Source organism: Dicentrarchus labrax, unplaced genomic scaffold, assembly GCF_905237075.1.
Source record: "Dicentrarchus labrax unplaced genomic scaffold, dlabrax2021, whole genome shotgun sequence".
Classification (NCBI taxonomy): Eukaryota; Metazoa; Chordata; class Actinopteri; family Moronidae; genus Dicentrarchus; species Dicentrarchus labrax.
In genome coordinates, this window is record NW_026136713.1 from 25,300,724 (window position 1) to 25,318,223 (window position 17,500).

Sequence of the window (17,500 nt, forward strand, 5' to 3'; positions counted from 1 at the left end):
AAAACTAAAAACAACTGATATAAAACTTGATTTCTTTTTTTTTGGCAAGATTTATCTTCCGTCTTTCTGAAATGACTTCTTCTCATTAGGAACCAGTGGCTCAGTCAAATCCCTCAAACATGAAATTATCAGTCAAATACTCCAACGTACAAATTCATGTTTTTAAATGAACTCGGTATGAAATGTGCAACACGTGACGGATTAAAATCCAAATAGGGAATCAATAAGATGACAAACAATTTACAAAACATAAGAAGAAAAGATGAAAAGTGATGATTAATATGAGATCTGTGAATGAAAAAGGTGCTTTATCGCTCAGTCGAGACACTGAATAATGTGTGAATGTAACACTTACAATGTTCCCGATTCTGTTTTCAGTCAAAAGTTGTTTTATTAAACTGTTTTCTGATGAGTCGCATACGTTGTAAAAGTCTGATTCTGTGCGTCAAAGTTCAGTTTCAGTGAATTCATTCAGTCATTTTTCCAGAATACTGCCGACTGTGGGAGAAAATATTGATCACAGATGTTTAATGAAGGTTTTACTTTCTGTTCGTCTGTTTGTCGCCAACTTGAACGCTAAAGTTTTATGTTAGAAATGTACAGTGTGTGTCCCCAGCACTAACCTAATGCTAGCATAATCAATATTTCAGCAGCTGATTGGCTGATCTGGACAATGTAGGAGAGGTTTGGGAGTTACTGAAGATGTTGAATCCATTCAAAGCACAAAAAAGACGTTTAAACCAGACGCTGTGGCCATATTTCAGCTCCCGGTTTGCAGATTGTGGGATTATTTATGTGCTTAAAACAGAATCACAGCGACAAACATGGATGGAGGTCAGTGACACAACGCTGCGCAGCAGAAAATAAACCACCAGCAGAACTTCAGAAATATTACGTCTGAACATTTGCAACAGTGACATTGAGCTTTCTCTGAATTAGGCATATAAATAACCTCAAGATTAACCAAAACCAGCTGATGCTAAATGCTCGGGACACCTTACTGTACATTTCTAACATCAACCTTTAAGTTACTTCATGTCGACACTGGGCCTCTACCGGCTGTAGGTGGCGCTGTTTCTCCCAGTTCTCCTCCTACTGATATTCGCTCTGTTTCATAGAGCAGAAGATAAACTGGCTGTCAGGTTTTTTGGTGCAGTCAGTCGTCATCATATTGTGTACGAGAACACAGAGGATCCCTCGATGTTCCCTGTGCTGCTGCGCTCTTTAAGAAATCATCTTCCAGGAGGTTCTCTCGATTATAAAGGACAGCCCTCGCTCACAAACACTCACTGACTGTAACTCGTCTTTTTAAGGATGCAGGTTCATGATAAAGCGTCATTAGCTCGCGTTCGTGGCGAACTGCCGACAGTTTTCGTCAACGTCTCAACTCTGAAAAGGCCACCGACTTGCTCGGCTACCACATCGGGCAGCTCTTCCTAACAAAGGTCCAGTTTCAAACTAAATACGCACCCGTTTACTCAGATTACAGATTATTTCCAGGACACACGGGAACTCTGATATGCTGGATTTATTTACCATCAATCTGGTATCGATGGTGACAAATGAATCACTAAATTTTTTGTAATTTTACTTGATTAATTTCTAAAATAATGAATAACGTGAACAATAATGGTAATAATAATATATTAGGATTCTTTGATTAAGCAGTTTTTGCTGTTAATTTTTAGTGAGACTAACTAATTACAGTAACGAGTACAAATTAAAAACTACAAATTAAGTGTAACTTAAAATTACTAAAGCTACTCGATCACGAATGTTTTACTTAAAGTTTTCGATTGATTTTGTAATAACCTGTTGAAGTTAACTGCTGTTTGTAATGTGACTACATTTCCACCTCGATTAAAACAAGTTTAACGATGATTAAACTCCTGATATTCACATTACACTAATAGGACACATCAGCATTTTTTCTGCAGATTTTCTGTAAATTTGGTTACATTTTTTTGCCTCGTTTGGATGGGAATCAGTTTACAGCGACGTTATAAACTTATATATCCACAATTTTAGTGCAACGAACATAGAAACAGACCAAATGCACCAAAAAACCAGTTCAGACGAGTAAATGAGAAAGCTTTGATTATTGCTATAATGATATTCTCCGAGAGAATCGGGCTCGGGGATTGTGAGCGTGCAGACAATCACTGAATGAAAGGTTGTGAGTGTGAATCCATCTTGAATAATTTGGCTTTCCCTGCACACCTACTGACTAAAGGTGGGTTCTGCAACCAGAGAGGCCTCCCGTCTCTACGGCAACCAACCCATAATATGACCCCGCGTGATCCCTTCTGCATCCATCTACACAGAGACTGGCTCAGGAGGCCCGAAAACAAGGCAACAACAGCAGGAAAGGCCGAATACAAAATACAATACAGCCCTTCTTCCTCCGTCTCCTCCCTCCATCCGTCCTCCTTCGTCCTATTTCATCTTCTGTCGGAGTCTGCTGAGCCGCCAGCTGTGGCTGCTGAACATCTGTCGAGGGTCAAATTTATACCTGGAAACACACAGAGGAGCCGATGTTGGTGTGTTTGTATACAGTTTGTGGAAATGTGGTTTGAAATGGCAAAAAAAGCATCAAAACATCCACAAAAATCTAAATGGAAATAAAACTTTAATGAACTTTCTGTTTAGTTTTATGGAGACTGTGGACAGATCATCTCCCTTGGGACAGGAGCACTTCGTACTTTAGAAGTCAACATCATTTAGTTTAAAGACAGCGAGGGAAACCGCTGTAAGAATATTTTCACACCTGACCGTTTCAGATTTACTGAGACGATACAAGAGTTGGTGATTGTTGGCAGGAAGACAAACCGAGGCAGTTTTGGTGAATTTGAAGTGTGTTTTTACGTGAGGGATAATGCCCGACGAGGTGTCTGTTATCAGGATTTAATTGATGACTTGGAGGAAAGAACGTGACACTACATCAGTCCTTATTTAATGGAAAACTTAATAATAATTTAGTGCTTCATTTGTGCATTTTCTTTCAGTTTTTTCATTATTTTTATAGCCTGAAGATTTCCTTACCTGTGCTTACTACAGTTGGACTTTTGTCTGCAGTTTACAGTATAAAGTCTGCTAATCACACAGAAAATCTTAAAGCTCAGAGCTCTCACGTCTTCACAAGTGGAAGAAGAAGAAGCTATTTTCCCAGTTGTACAGTTTATCAATATCTTCTTGCTACACGTTTTAGATGTGTTGACATAAAATGTGTGACAATCAAACCTGCTACTGTGTTTTTTAATCTGGAGACATTTCAGTGCTGAACAGACCTCGGATCGTAAACGCCGGGCGTCCGACACGACTGTCCGGAGCAGGACTGCAGCATCATCAGCCGATGGTTCATCTTCTCCAGAACTTCCTGGTCGATGGTCTTTGCGATGTTGGTCAGCTGGTAGGGGTCCGATGTCACGTTGTACACTTCGACAAACACCTACACGGGACATAACATTATTACGTAATTAGTTCAATGTGCGAGAGTTTACGTGAGCCGAGTTTGCCCCGGAGCGGCAGGAGATAAAACACCTCGTTATCGTCGAACTCGCAGTACTGCAGGTTGGCAGAGGGGGCGACGGTGCGCACGCAGGCGTAGGTGTTGTTGTAAGAGTCCTCACACACACAGTCTGGGAAACACTCCTGGAGAAAGATGGATGAAAGAGAGTTGTGTGTTTTTCCTGCTGCAGAGACCTTCCTCCTCCCCGACAGCTGATATTAAAGTTTCCTACCGACACTCCTGGTCCCAGCAGAGGGCAGGCGGGGTCCGACACGTTGCTTCCTTCTCCTTCGTACTCCACCAGGATGTCTGTTCTCCAGCTGCTGCTGTTCATCTTCCCCTCCTGGTGAAACATATAACGGATTTGTGCATAGAAATTATATTTTTCTGAAGAACATTTATTGATCGCACAGTTTACAACTACTTGATTGAATAACATTAGATTAAAATAAGTGAAGATGAGCCTTTATTGAGGGGAAATTCAGCATAAGAACAGAAATAAATACAGATAAACAGACTAAAATGTACAAATATATGTGTAAGTATATAAAATAAAAAGCAATTAAAGTATATAATATGATTTATGATAGTGTAGTTAATGTATGAATATAGAAATATGATGTAGTACATTGTGTAACTATATCAACATAATAACGTACAGTATAATATAATATAGGATATAATATAGTAAAACACAATGTGCAGTTAGTACAGCAATATAACGTAGAATATAAAATATAATTAAGTACAGTGTGAGCATAATATATAATGAATATTATATGAATTTAAAGTTAACCAAAATCTAATAAAATAAATATTGATTGATTTTGGCGTTTTCAGTCCTCCATACTTTCTGACCTCATGATGACATTAAGTCTGTGTTCAATCAGTGACCTCACCATCACGGGCAGGAAGGACATCCCGTCCATCTGCGTCTTGTTGACGTTGATGCCGGCGATGTCCAACATGGTCGGACCGAGGTCGACGTTCGCCACCAGCATCTGAAACCAACATGGAGTCATTAAAGTTCTGCCTCTTTAATGTTCATTATGTATCTCTGTACCTGGTCCAGTATCCAACAGTCAGACACTGAGAATGGAGTTTAGAAATAAACTAAACCTGCATTTTCATAGATTCTGGAGTTTTTGATGACGAGTAAATTATTTTTTAAGGGTTTTAATGTGGAAATTATACTTTTGTTTGCAGAGAAACACACATTATTGTTCCAAGCAGAGTATTTGTACATGTCTTAATGTCTGCAGGGATCTTTAAATTATGTTGTATGTATTGAAGGAGATTAATAATGTTAATTCAATACATCAGCGCTCGTCTATTTTATAATGTCAGCGGCAAATCAAACATACAAATACATATTTAACAATTATATGAAAACTGCAGTTTTACAAACTAACATAATTTCACCAGGAGGAAAAATAATCTGTTAAAACATAAAAACATAATAAGATATTTTGGTATACAGTGTGTGTGTGTGTGTGTGTGTGTGTGTGTGTGTGTGTGTGTGTGTGTGTGTGTGTGTGGGCGTGCGTGCGTGCGTGCGTGCGTGCGTGCGTGCGTGCGTGCGTGCGTGCGTGCGTGCGTGCGTACCTGGCTGGTCTGGTTGGGTTTAATATTCGGTCCTCGGACCATGAGAGGAACTCTGATGTCGAACTCGTAGAGTTGCCTTTTATCCAGAGGAAGAGAGAACTGACCTGAAAGAGACACAACGAACCAATCACATCTCTTTATTTTTATTACTCTATTATTTGTCTTTAAATGTTTTATTTCTGGTTCAACCATGTGAAGCACTTTGTAACTATAGTGCTAACTATAGATTTACTATAAATAAAGTTTATTATATATTTTATTATAATAAACATTGTGAAGATTATATTAAAGCTGTACTGTGTAATTATCTGTCTCTCTATATGTCCTATATTTCCTTTAAATTACACTAATTTATGTGCAGTTATATTTTACCTCCTGCTGTAATCTTTGTCATTTCATCCCTAATTCAAGACAATATTTATATAATTATATTTATTTTAGTATAATGCTATAAACCATGTGTGTATTCAATATTCTGTGTATATAGAAAATCACACACTTCCATGTATACTTATTTTTTCTTCCATGTTTGTTTACTGTTTATTTAACTCTTTAGGTTTTCCTCTGGTAGCCCCAGGTTTACCGTCACATCACTATGAACTGTGGGTAATTCCCTCAAAGTCTGCAGAAATTGAGACTTACAGTGCGGATAGAGTTAAAAATGTCTGCTGGATATCTCTCATAAAGTCTGTGAGTGGAGACAGAAGAACGTCTGGATGCTTCCTTCCTTCCTAACTTTTCTCCAAACTTCATTCAGATCCTTTCCTTGACAGCAGCTGTGTGTGTGTGTGTGTGTGTGTGTGTGTGTGTGTGTGTGTGTGTGTGTGTGTGTGTGTGTGTGTGTGCAGTTCCTCACCTGTGTGGTAGCCGTTGTCGGAGGTAAAGAAGACGTACGTATTGTCCAGTTCACCTCTGACCTCCAGGCTCTTCACTATTTTCTCCACCAGGTCGTCCACTGACAGCAGAGTTCTCCACCTGCAGGCCGGGACCACAAACACACCTCATAAAGGTTCACAGTAACAGATAGATCGTCACAAACAACTGGAAGGTGAGGGGAAGCAACGACTGACCGTTTCCTGAAAGCATCATCCAGGAACTGAACAGAGGAGTTGGTCATCGGGGTTTTAGCCTGTCGGATCAACCAGTGTTTGTCCTGAAGAGACGGAAAGAAACCAACAATCAGCTCCTTTAAGCCAAACACTGAACTATCACATCTGTGACGCATTTGTTTTTAATGAAGCATTTGAAGGTGTTTAAGTCCCGTGTGAGGCCGTACCTTCCCGTGGATGTTGAAGTTGGGGTCTCTGGGAGCCTTGGTGTTGTTGAAGCTGTCCTGGTACTGAGGAGCCGCCGTCCACGGGGAGTGGGGGGCCGGCGTGGACACCATCATGAAGAACGGCTGGTAGTTGGATTTATACTGGAGGAACTCCAGAGACATGTTGGCCTGAGAGAGAAAGAGACAGAGCGCAGTTACTTCTAGTTAGATAAAAAGATTAAAACCTCTAAAAGATAGAGAACATAAAGAATGTCTCACCAGTTTGTCTGTCAGGTAGTCTTTACTGTAGTCGGCTCCATGTTTCTGAGGCTTTCCGTTCACTGACAGAGTGTAGTTGTAATATTTAGAGTTCTTCTCCTGGAAAACAAACATCATCCATCAAAACTAGTTTGATCCAACATAAAGAATATAAACCTCAATCATCTGTAAAACCTCCACTGTTCTTCCTTAGTAAAGGATTTACAGTAATGATTTCAAACTCTTATAATATTCTGCTTTTAGTTCACTTTAAGCAGCTTGAACTTCATTATTTTCTTTAAACAAGTTAACAGATTACAGAAGTTTCACATGGTCACATGTCCTGACTGACGGCGGCTGTTTGACTGTAGAAACCATAAAGTGCCTCTGTGCTGCGATAAGCTGTCAGGTCATGAGACCAGTTCTCACATCAGTGTTTGTTCAGCAGCAGAGAAGATAAACTAGTCTGCGCTGCCGATGTGACCTCTGCGTAATGACTTCTGTAAACCGGTTAGAGACGGACGGTAAATTCAAGAAAATCTAATTTTAGCCTATTTGCTTGTCTGGCTCCTTCTGCAGAGCCTCCAGTCACATGGAAACTTCCCACAGACATGTTAGTGAGCTAAATCCTCCTCTTAAACATCTGAAACAATACACTGCAGATGGACAACGTGCAGAGAGCGGATCAGATGATAATAAGGTTCAATATTTTTCATCTGATTTGATTATTTTTATAGCAAAAAGGGTTAAATTTCCCTCCAAGACTTTTGTTTTATTTCCTCCGACACAGCCTTTAATCCGCTATAAGATCCTAAAACTGTCCCCAAGTACAAAGTACAACATACAGGACATAGCTCTAGTGTTTATAGACCTTTTAATGCGGAACCATTACAGATTATACAGATCCAGAAATGACCCATGATGCCAGACAGGAGGGAGCCTCGGACTAACTCTGTGGCCAAAAGGTTAAAAGTTTCCAGTCTTACCAGTCCAACCCAGTAGCTCCAGCCTGGAGGAACATGCTCCACTCCACCAGCCTCCGAGTGTCCGTACTGAAACACACAAACAGTCCGATGTGTTTGATGACACACACACACACACACACACACACATACACACAAGCATACCCTGCTTTATGGTCTGTTTTACTCTAAATGGGACCATCAGTTACTAAATGAACATCATGCTGTATGGAAGAAGACTGAAACTAGAGACTGAGACCAGAAACTCATCAGGAAACTGTTTACTGAGCTCATACATCAACTTCTCCATAAGACTCAATACTATCAGACTTATTTACTGCAGCCAGTGGAGTCGCCCCCACACTACAGGACATGTGTGCTGACCTGTGATCAGGGGTCACAAGATGACGTTGCTTAACTTTAAGGGGTCACAAGTGAAGAGTTCAGTGATACAGTTCAGGGAACTCGGGGTTAAACAAGATGTTTCTGGGTTTCTATCTCGTCGTCCCGGTTCCCTATTTCACCATCTGTTTATCACAAGACGCAACTTTTACATTTGGACCTCATTGTGACATTAAATTGTATGACAGGACATCTGATGACTGTTTTCACTATTAACAAACACCTGAAATCACACAGACTCTCTTTTCATACATTTACTTTATTTATGCTAACTGGTAGTAAACTGGAATATAAACCACATCTGGACTGCACTGGTCTGGATCCAGCGTCCTGTAAAGCTGCTGACTAACTGCAGACTAATGCCTCTGTGCACGCTGATAAACAGGATTAAGGGCGAGTTCATGAACAACAGGAAGTCCGTCTCCATTCATGTGCAATTAGCAGATGTAAACAAAACTAAACCATTAAAGGGAAAATAATTCTCACTTCCTTCATTCTTCAGATAAAACGTATGAAAGTATTCATGTATTATCACATTATTCTGCTCATTTAAGGTATTTCTGAGCAGTAGAAGTCCGGTCGTCTCTCACCTGGTTCAGGTATTTCCCAGCGAAGAAGGTCTGGTACCCGGCGAGGGTCTTCAGCAGAGCGGGGAAGGCGTGGGCTTCCTCGCTCTTCTGCCAGGCCTTGCTGCTGCAGTTTCCCTCCAACGTGTTGTTGATGACGTGGTGGTTGTGGGGGTATTTCCCCGTCAGGATGCTGGCTCGGCTGGGGCAGCACAGCGGGCTCGCCACAAACTGAGAGGGAAGAGGATGAGAGACAGAGAATGGTGAACCCCAAAATAAAATCAGGAGTAAAATCTCCTCTTTCAGCCACTAAAAGATCCCTGATGGGAGATAATAGGACAGCGAGAGGGGCAGTAATGATGGCGAGGGGGGCAGTAATGATGGCGAGGGGGGCAGTAATGATGGCGAGGATACTCACTGCGTTTGTGAAGGATATTCCTGCATCACCGATGAGTTTTTTCGTCTTGCTGAGTGGACTCTGGAAGGAAAAAGATTGGCTGCAATCAACCATCTTTATTTCACACTCAACTAAACTTTAGTTATATCTAATAAATATATATTATTCATGGACACCTGCTTCCAGTTGAGGGCTTTAAGATCAGTGTTAGTGTAATGTGTGTATAAAACTAAATTAAAATATACACAGTGGATCTATATCTGAGCATCTGGTTCACTACTGTGGAGAGAAGTTAATATTTTTCTAATTGAATATAGTGTATATACTTTTTATATTCTAGATTTTTATTATATTCCTTTCATTATATTTTATTTTTTGCCTTATTTCTTGCTCTTTAAACTACATTTCCTCCGAACTGATGTACCAAATTTGAATTTCCCCTACGTGGGATCAATAAAGGAACATCTTATCGCTTATTTTAATAAAACAATGAGCAACAAAGCGTCAAGGAGAAGAAAACAAGAAGCCTGTTGAGTCTGTATGGTTGTTAAAAATAATAAAAAATACATAATACAGACAGAGAATTGTATAAAAACGGGAAATAATCGGCTCAAAATTCATCCAAATCTCTGGTTTTACACAAACGTCCTGTTTTCACTGTTTGAGTTCATTGTACAGTTTGAATATAATATGAAATATCTATAAAATATGAGTTTATTAATGATATAAAAGGAGTTCCTGAAGCCTGGGAGCCAGTGTTAGAAGGACACTGTGGGTTAATGATAAGGCTGCTGACTCTGTGAGATGCCTAAATGATGTGTCCAACCAGAAGGAATGCGAACAGTCAGCTTAACCAGCCAGCAGTAAAACATCTATTAATCACATATTATTCTCCTTTATATGAGCTGTACCAGCAGTAAAACATCTATTAATCATATTATTCTCCTTTATATGAGCTGTACCAGCAGTATAACATCTATTAATCATATTATTCTCCTTTATATGAGCTGTACCAGCAGTATAACATCTATTAATCATATATTATTGTCCTTTATATGAGCTGTACCAGCTGTAAAACATCTATTAATCATATTATTCTCCTTTATATGAGCTGTACCAGCAGTATAACATATATTAATCATATTATTCTCCTTTATATGAGCTGTACCAGCTGTAAAACATCTATTAATCACATATTATTCTCCTTTATATGAGCTGTACCAGCTGTTTACGTGTTTACCAGCTGTTTACGTGTTGTTTACGTGTTGTTTACGTGTTGTTTACCTGCAGTGTCAGCTCTCCAATAAGCTCCTATAATAATCAATAACACACAGTAAACTCACCAGACCCCCGATAGCGACGTCCAGGTCGTCGGTGAGGATGAAGACGATGTTCGGCCGGCGGTTCGGCTGGGCGAACAGCCCGTCGCTCAGGTAGCTCCACAGAGTGACGCACATCAGCAGGCAGGTCGGCGCGGGGAGCGGGAAACGGCGGCTCGTGCGCATTGTTGTGCTTTTTAATCGCAAACTAGTGACGCTGTCCGGTGTCTTGCCTCCGCTCTGCGCCGCGTGGGACCGTGAAATGTTGTCGGTGAGTCCTCACCGGAGAAACACCCGCGAACAGACTCGGCCCTGTTTCTGTTGGAGACAACACTGCCCTACTTCCGGGTCACGTGCTGCTCGGCTACGGAAGCCTGAATCAGCTGATTTGTGTGACGTTTCGCCCCCCCCCACACACACAGCGTGACTAAGGAGTAAAAATAACTGTTATTGTGGTGTAAACAGTTTTATTACTGCATTCATCCATGCTGTTTGTGTCTAATGTTTATCACTGTGTTGTTTTTAATTAAAGATGCTGGAAGTAGTTTTTATAATAAAATACTTTTTGTCATATTTTCTTAAATATATACATTTTTAAGGGTTCTGTATGAAACAAACCAGTTTTATTTAAAGTCCAGGTGAAATTAAAAAATGACATTTGAACCCTTTAAGATCACATCCTCAGTTTTATTGTATTTTCTAATTTATGATAAAACTAAATTTCTTTGTATTTTATATTAAAATCTAATCCTTGTGTCTTCCTGTGAAACTAAATGTGACGTGTTTACGTCAGCATGAACTAGGAGGAGCCGGATTATCACAGATTATCCGTCTCGTGTACTTTCAGGATATCGTTAAAGTTTCCGCAAATATAACAAAAAGTCAATTTTTAATAAAAGTTACCTTCTAGAGAAATATTAATGAGGTTTAAGAGGTGGCAGGAAATGTTTGCTGATTTAATCACATTCACAAATATCAATATTTCCTTGGAAAAGCCCCAAAATTAAGAATTAAAACATTACATTATTGTGGCACATTAGAAATCAACAATTTGTTTTCTTTTCAAATCTTCAGACATTTTTCCAAATAAACATCTTTTTTCACTGAACTTAAAGGTCCAGTGTGCAGAGTTTAATGGGTTTAATGGCGTCTGTGTCACAAAGCAGAAACTACGGTAGCCTCAAAACGTGCAAAAAAACATGAAGTAAATTAGAAATATATACCCATTTCTGTTGTTGTCATTTTTATTGTGATAGAAAATACCTTAATATGATCCTCTACTCTTCATTTTTTTAGTTTTTAATGTTTTTAATAATGTTATTTCTTGTTTAAATTAAACTAATATTTATACTATAAAGCATCTTGTAACAGTTTTAAAATGCGCTTTTTAAACCCGAAATTATTAATCCTGCTAAACAAAGAAATTATAACAAAATAGAAATAATAAGAAGTACATTAAAATATGTGCATTACATTACGATATATAAAAACAATATATATAGAAAATAGAAAATAAGAATTGTGTAAAAATATGTACATTATTCTACAAAGTTTAACAACGATATTTATATATATAAATAGAAAATAAATAAGTAAAAATATGTATACAACAATATATAACAGCAATGTAAAAAATGCTTTCTCTTATACCAACTTAAATAAATTTAAACCAACTTTCTTCCATTCCAGACCTATTAATGAGCAAAAATGGCTGAAAGAAATAATAATAATGTTTCAATAAGAGATTTCATGGCACTAATGACTATTAAAAGTCAACTGCATTTCAAATTTTTTGCATATTTTTACTTTAAATACTCAAAAATTAAGTTTTACCTTTAAATATGTTTATTTATTTGTTGTTTGGTCTCCTCTTGCTCTCTAATGTTTGTTGAGAAATACAAAGAAAACACAAAGAAAAAAGTGTAAAATGTAAAAATGAGTATAAAGAATTAAAATAAGTATAAAGTATTAAAATAAGTAAAACTATAAAACAGTTTTTATTATTTTTATGTTCCGTTGTTTTCTACTACACAACCTCGCTAGCCTTTAAACGAAGGACGCTGATTGGGCCAGACACTTTAGGCTGCTCTGTGATTGGTCGAGACACTTTAGGCTGCTCTGTGATTGGTCGAGACACTTTAGGCTGCTCTGTGATTGGTCGAGCCACCGCCTCCGGCCACCTGCAGCACCTGTCGCGCGACCTGAAGAAAGTTTGGCAGCCGTTGAGAAGTTGAGTGGGCCGGCCCATTGTTCCGTCTCAGAGGGGGGGTTGGGGGGAACGTTCAGGAAGGATAGCACAAGCTGTCAGACGGGTCTCCACCTTCCCGAGGAGAGGAATGGAATGCTCCAGGAACTCAAAGAAAACTTCACAACTTTATCTTTGTTTGGGAAAAATGTCAACTTTCCCGCTCCGAGGATCCGGACAGGAGCAGCTCGTCTGTGCCGATAATTAAAAGAACTATAAGAATTAAAGAAATAAAATGGCGTCGGAGGTGAAATTAAACGGGAATGAACTTTTGGAAGTTGACATATGCGACCGCGGCGCGTGCTCCGAGGACGAGAGCGGTGTTTTTGTGAACTCTTCCGCCTCCCATCAGGAGGATTTCTCCGGCTTCCAGCAGTGGACGATCCCCGCCGAGTCACCGACTGACACATCATCACCCCCCCCGAGCACGGAGCGCGGGGCTCCGCCTGCCGCCGCTACCGCCGCCCGAAGGGCCAGCACGGCCGGGGACAGCGACTCCGACTGCCGGGGGGATGCAGTGAAAGCCCCGCGGAGCTCCATAGTGGACTGCCTGCTGGTGGAGCTGTATGAGACGTACAGCGGAGGCGGCAGGACGAATGTGGACAGCTGGGACAGCTCCACCGAGGCGTCCGGGTCGGATGCCTTCCTGGGCCGCAGTAACTCCGGGTCCAGCTTCCTCCAGGAGCTCCAGGAGAAACACACCCGGAGGCATCAGATGAACTACCTGGCGCAGAAAGGTGAGGTGATGGTGGGGGGGGTGTTTGTGTTCAGAGGGCGTTCACAGGTCCTGTTTCTGAACATCTGGTGTCAGGAGACAACATCTGGATCAATTGACAATGACTTTATAATAGTAAATCATCATTTTGAGATAATAATTCAAAATATTGCTAAAGTTTCTCATTAAAAAAACAGATTTGTTGTTGTCACATTGGCAGAAATAAGCTTCCATACAACCTCTTCTAGTCCTGATTGTTGTGATTAATTATTAATTGTGTGAAGCAGATTTTTACCCATCTTCTTTAAATCTCCCAGCACATGTTAGTATATGTTTGTGCTGTAAGTTAATTATATTGATGGGAACAAAGGACCATTTTATATTAGTCCCATCTCAGCATTCACAAATCCACCTGTTGGAGCCAAACTGATGATCTTTAGCATTATAACAGCTGCTGTTGCTGTATACTGTAAAATAACATGTAACCACAGGAGGCACTAAACTGATAAATGAACCGTATTAATGTGCATCGTTGGGTTGGTAGCCAGACTACAGGGATGTACATTATAATTACATAGACAGTATTAGAGATATTTAATAACACGAGACTTGAATGCACCGTAATTAATTAGTTTCATTCCCTGAGATGAGACTGTAATGAACAGTATGTGCCTTTCACTGTAATCAGATAGGAGGCCTCACAGTGCACACACACACACACACACACACACCTCCTCTGTGTGTGTGTGTGTGTGTGTGTGTGAAGGTGTTTCCTCGGAGTCTCGATAGGCATGTCGCTGTGAGTGCCACGCCGCCATTGTTTCCTCTGTTAAGGAGGAATCCTACAGTAAACACCGCCCGGCCCGTGAGTTCAGTGTTTGCCCTCCACACATGTTAAACACTGCAGAGGGCCGGCACTCAGGAAGAGGAAGACCATAATGATAACGCCTCAGTGGGCGGCTAAAGTCTGGGATTAATGGTGTATGGGGGGAAGTTTGAGTCCTCTTTAGGTCAGCAGTGTGGTTTTAATAAGTACGGAAGCTCTTTGTGTCCCTTCTGCCACCTCCAGGATGTGACTGTTAACACTCAGCCTCTTAAAAAGAAAAATAACTGAGGCAAAAGTACAAAGGTAAAGGTTGGTGGATGCAGCTCAGATCAAATAAATAAATACAACCAAACTGGCAGTGGTGGAAAAATAAAAATGGCTCCAGCGTGTAGTTGGAGTAGTGTTAGAATCAGCAACTTATAGGGCATTTTATTATGTTATATCCACTGGAAGAGCACCCTCGATGGCACTTTGTCATACTTTTTGTCCACCAGTGCAAAAGAGGACTCTAATAACTTCCAAATTACATCCTAAAAGAAACTAAAAGTAGAAAGAAAGACATCTAAACTCTACTTAATAAAACCAAAATCATTTAAAATGCCACCTGATTTTAAATCCTGTGTGTGCGGTCAGTTAAAATCCGTACCTGGCCCAGTCCCCAGGTGGTAAACAAGCGCCTCAGTTCTCTCTCTCTCTCTCTCTCTCTCTCTCTCTCTCTCTCTCTCTCTCTCTCTCTCTGGGAGAGCTGCACCGGGTGTCCGTTCAGGATCTTCTACTTATCGGACAGGAAGTAGGAAGGTTAGGGTGGGCCACGCCTCAACAGCTGGAGCCGATCAGCCACATCCAAACACACAGGAAGGGCGTGGGCTGCAGCTCTAACAGTGACCATGACCTTTGACCTCCCCCTCGGTGGAAAAGCCAGAATATTAAATAATAGTTAACTTCAAAGGAAGGTGGAAATGTTCATTAAAATATTTCTAGTGGTTAATATATGGTTATAATCCAACTTAGACTGTTTTTACTATTTATTAATCTGTCATTTGTTAATTTTTGGCGATCCGAAGGTATATTTTATTTATTTTATTTAACCAGGAATTCCCTTGAGATTAAAATCTCTTTTCCGAGGGAGACCTGGCCAAGACAGCAGTTCCAGTTTAAATAGAAATAAAACACAACTGACAGGAAAAACCAACCTCACACACAAGTAATGGACCAAATCCAGCAAAAAATAAGGAAACTCCTGTTCACTGTGTGGATTAATGCAGGAATATTTATTAATGTACAGCCTTTTGGACCTTCATCTTCTTATTTTTATTCATATATAGTAATATATCTTCTCTTTTCTGAAGCCTTAATGAGCAAATATTTGGTATTTTCACTTGATTCAAAGCCCAGAGATGTAATATTTAATTATAGCAGTTTTATATTATTCATGTTTTCATGCTCCTCTGCTTTAAAGTTTGAGTCACTGCTTCTTTAGTTGTCCCAGAAAGGTCAGAGGTCACAATGTCTCCGTAATCTGTGTCTGGTCCACAGATCTGTGTCACCTTCAGTTGAAAATCTGATTATCTTCAGCCTCTCTATAAGTGTGTGTGTGTGTGTGTGTGCGTGTGTGTGTGTGTGTTTATGTGGGCCGGTGTTCTGGTTTTCATTTCTTCTTTGCCTGCAGCTCGGAAAACCGACAACTGACTGCGATATTCTGACCTAACAGACATCACATGTTGTTTTAAAACTATATCAAGTGGCTTTATTTAGACGGTCACATTAAACCAGAACCTGAATAAACTTGTCTCTGTGAAGTAAAAAGGGCGATTTGTGTTTAATAGAAACTTGAAATAAATAACAGAAACAGAGAGAAGAGAAAGAGAAAAGTTGCCTCTCAGATTATCAGGATGAGTTAATGTGGTGAGGGTTAGGGTGAGAAGGCCTGACATCCATTTTTGTAGCCTGTTCATTCGGGAAATGAGATTCTGTATCAGTTTTTAGTTTACTTCCTGTGAAGAACAACAGATAAACCTGGGAGACGAATGTCCGAAACGTACACGAGGCTGTGGCAACCCGGATTAAATGTGTCTGCTCTGCTCTTTCAGCCCCGGAGGAGCTGCAGTCAATCATCCAGGAGGTGAAATATCGCACAGGGCTGCAGTCGGCCAAGCTCATCCGCCAGCTGAGGAGACGGGACCGACTGTGCCACAAACTGCAGAAGAACTACGACATCATCACAGCTTGCCTTCAGGCCGTCTCGCAGAAACGACGTAAGAATACGCAGTTCTTCCTTCGCTTTAATGCTGAAAAAGACCCGGTCTGTTAGAGGATGTGTGTACGACAAATACTGACCTCTAAAAGCCTTTAAGTGCACCTATCAGCTCATACCTTCATCAGGTTCACAGCCATATGATATTTTATGAGTCAAAGATACAGTTGTGGTCATTGCTTTTCTTCTTGTTTCTAGAAGTAGTTTTGGTTTGGTTAGTTCTGGACGCTGCTACAGCTACAACACCTATATTTGTTGTTTGTCCGAGGAAAATAGTCTCATAAATGTCAAAGTTTGTTTGGTCTGATCACATTTATTTCCCCTGGAAATCCAGTGTTTGTCTTTTATTTCACCAAGCTCTCACCAAAAGCCAGTCGCACATTTACTCTTCTCCGACAGCCTCTTAGGTCTGATTGCGTCTGCCATTATCTATCTCTGTAGCCCGCTCGCCTTCCTTTCATTCTATCACGACTCTCGTACGCTCTCCGTCCATCCCTCCCCATCCTGGGCCTGAAAACTTCCTCCTCCCGGCGGTCCAAAGCTCCTGTTCTGCCAGCACTCCTTTAACAACTTTAACAACAGTGACTTTACTGTCCATCAGGAAACTCTGGAAATCAGAGAGCTGAGCAGCCGGAGGACGTCGGAGGGAAAAGACCCAATTTGACTAAAGTCAGTGATACAGTGCTGAAAGGTTACACAGTGTAAGAGCAGCCATAATGAGGACCTGTTCACTCGGTTCCAACTCTGTTATTTTAAGGTAGAAAAGTTACATAATGAGGTTTTAAAAGTTGTAAAGAAAGCAGAATAAACTCTTATGTATTGTAGTTTTATGCTTTCATGTGTTTCTGCAGAGTAAACATTTTAAGAACGGTGAATGTGCTTTGAGACACTGTTTTTCCAGGTTTACAGGACCCTGTCCTAGATGTCCTATCACATGTGGTATGAAAATGGCTCTCACATTTACATAATAGACCGTGACATCGACCCAAAGTGCTCAACTCTGGGGGAATATGTTCATTTCCATATCCATACCCCAGTCTGACAGCTACGTTTGGAAACTTATCCTACAAGAGTCATTTTTCCAGGGAGGAGATTGTGGATTAAACCTCAGTCTATGAATGATCTGTATGTGAAATTAAATCTCCAACTCGCAGTACGTCTCCCCCTCTGGCTGCAAAAAACCCAACA

General features: G+C 40.4%; 3 protein-coding genes across 5 annotated transcripts in view; 2 read left to right on the forward strand and 1 right to left on the reverse strand.

Moving 5' to 3' along the window:
* gnsa (glucosamine (N-acetyl)-6-sulfatase a) overlaps window positions 1-10,646 on the reverse strand; it is an 11,336-nt gene extending 690 nt beyond the window's left edge. Inside the window, exons 1-14 of the mRNA XM_051419983.1 lie at window positions 10,297-10,646; window positions 8,975-9,034; window positions 8,581-8,787; window positions 7,613-7,678; window positions 6,648-6,746; window positions 6,390-6,557; window positions 6,184-6,266; window positions 5,970-6,088; window positions 5,114-5,217; window positions 4,408-4,509; window positions 3,741-3,851; window positions 3,541-3,651; window positions 3,288-3,448; window positions 1-2,512 (exon numbers count right to left, since the gene is read on the reverse strand). The exon at window positions 1-2,512 is cut by the window's left edge and continues 690 nt beyond it. Coding sequence (XP_051275943.1) covers window positions 2,437-2,512; window positions 3,288-3,448; window positions 3,541-3,651; window positions 3,741-3,851; window positions 4,408-4,509; window positions 5,114-5,217; window positions 5,970-6,088; window positions 6,184-6,266; window positions 6,390-6,557; window positions 6,648-6,746; window positions 7,613-7,678; window positions 8,581-8,787; window positions 8,975-9,034; window positions 10,297-10,458 — 1,629 coding nt within the window. The 5' untranslated portion in view covers window positions 10,459-10,646 and the 3' untranslated portion in view covers window positions 1-2,436. The remainder of the gene's footprint in view (window positions 2,513-3,287; window positions 3,449-3,540; window positions 3,652-3,740; window positions 3,852-4,407; window positions 4,510-5,113; window positions 5,218-5,969; window positions 6,089-6,183; window positions 6,267-6,389; window positions 6,558-6,647; window positions 6,747-7,612; window positions 7,679-8,580; window positions 8,788-8,974; window positions 9,035-10,296) is intronic.
* The window catches only part of zgc:194209 (uncharacterized protein LOC570908 homolog), an 80,137-nt gene that overhangs the window by 8,935 nt on the left and 53,702 nt on the right, over window positions 1-17,500 (forward strand). Inside the window, exon 10 of one of the 2 annotated variants that reach the window (XM_051420065.1) lies at window positions 1-418. This exon is cut by the window's left edge and continues 1,222 nt beyond it. The exons of the other annotated variant lie outside the window; for it this stretch is intronic. The gene's annotated coding sequence lies outside the window, so the exon portion shown is untranslated. Of the gene's footprint in view, window positions 419-17,500 lie in introns of those variants that run through there. 2 annotated transcript variants of the gene reach the window in all.
* The window catches only part of tbc1d30 (TBC1 domain family, member 30), a 26,378-nt gene continuing 21,424 nt past the window's right edge, over window positions 12,547-17,500 (forward strand). Inside the window, exons 1-2 of one of the 2 annotated variants that reach the window (XM_051419822.1) lie at window positions 12,547-13,254; window positions 16,149-16,313. In XM_051419822.1, coding sequence (XP_051275782.1) covers window positions 12,753-13,254; window positions 16,149-16,313 — 667 coding nt within the window. In that variant the 5' untranslated portion in view covers window positions 12,547-12,752. The remainder of the gene's footprint in view (window positions 13,255-16,148; window positions 16,314-17,500) is intronic. The other variant, XM_051419823.1, reaches the window with a different exon arrangement.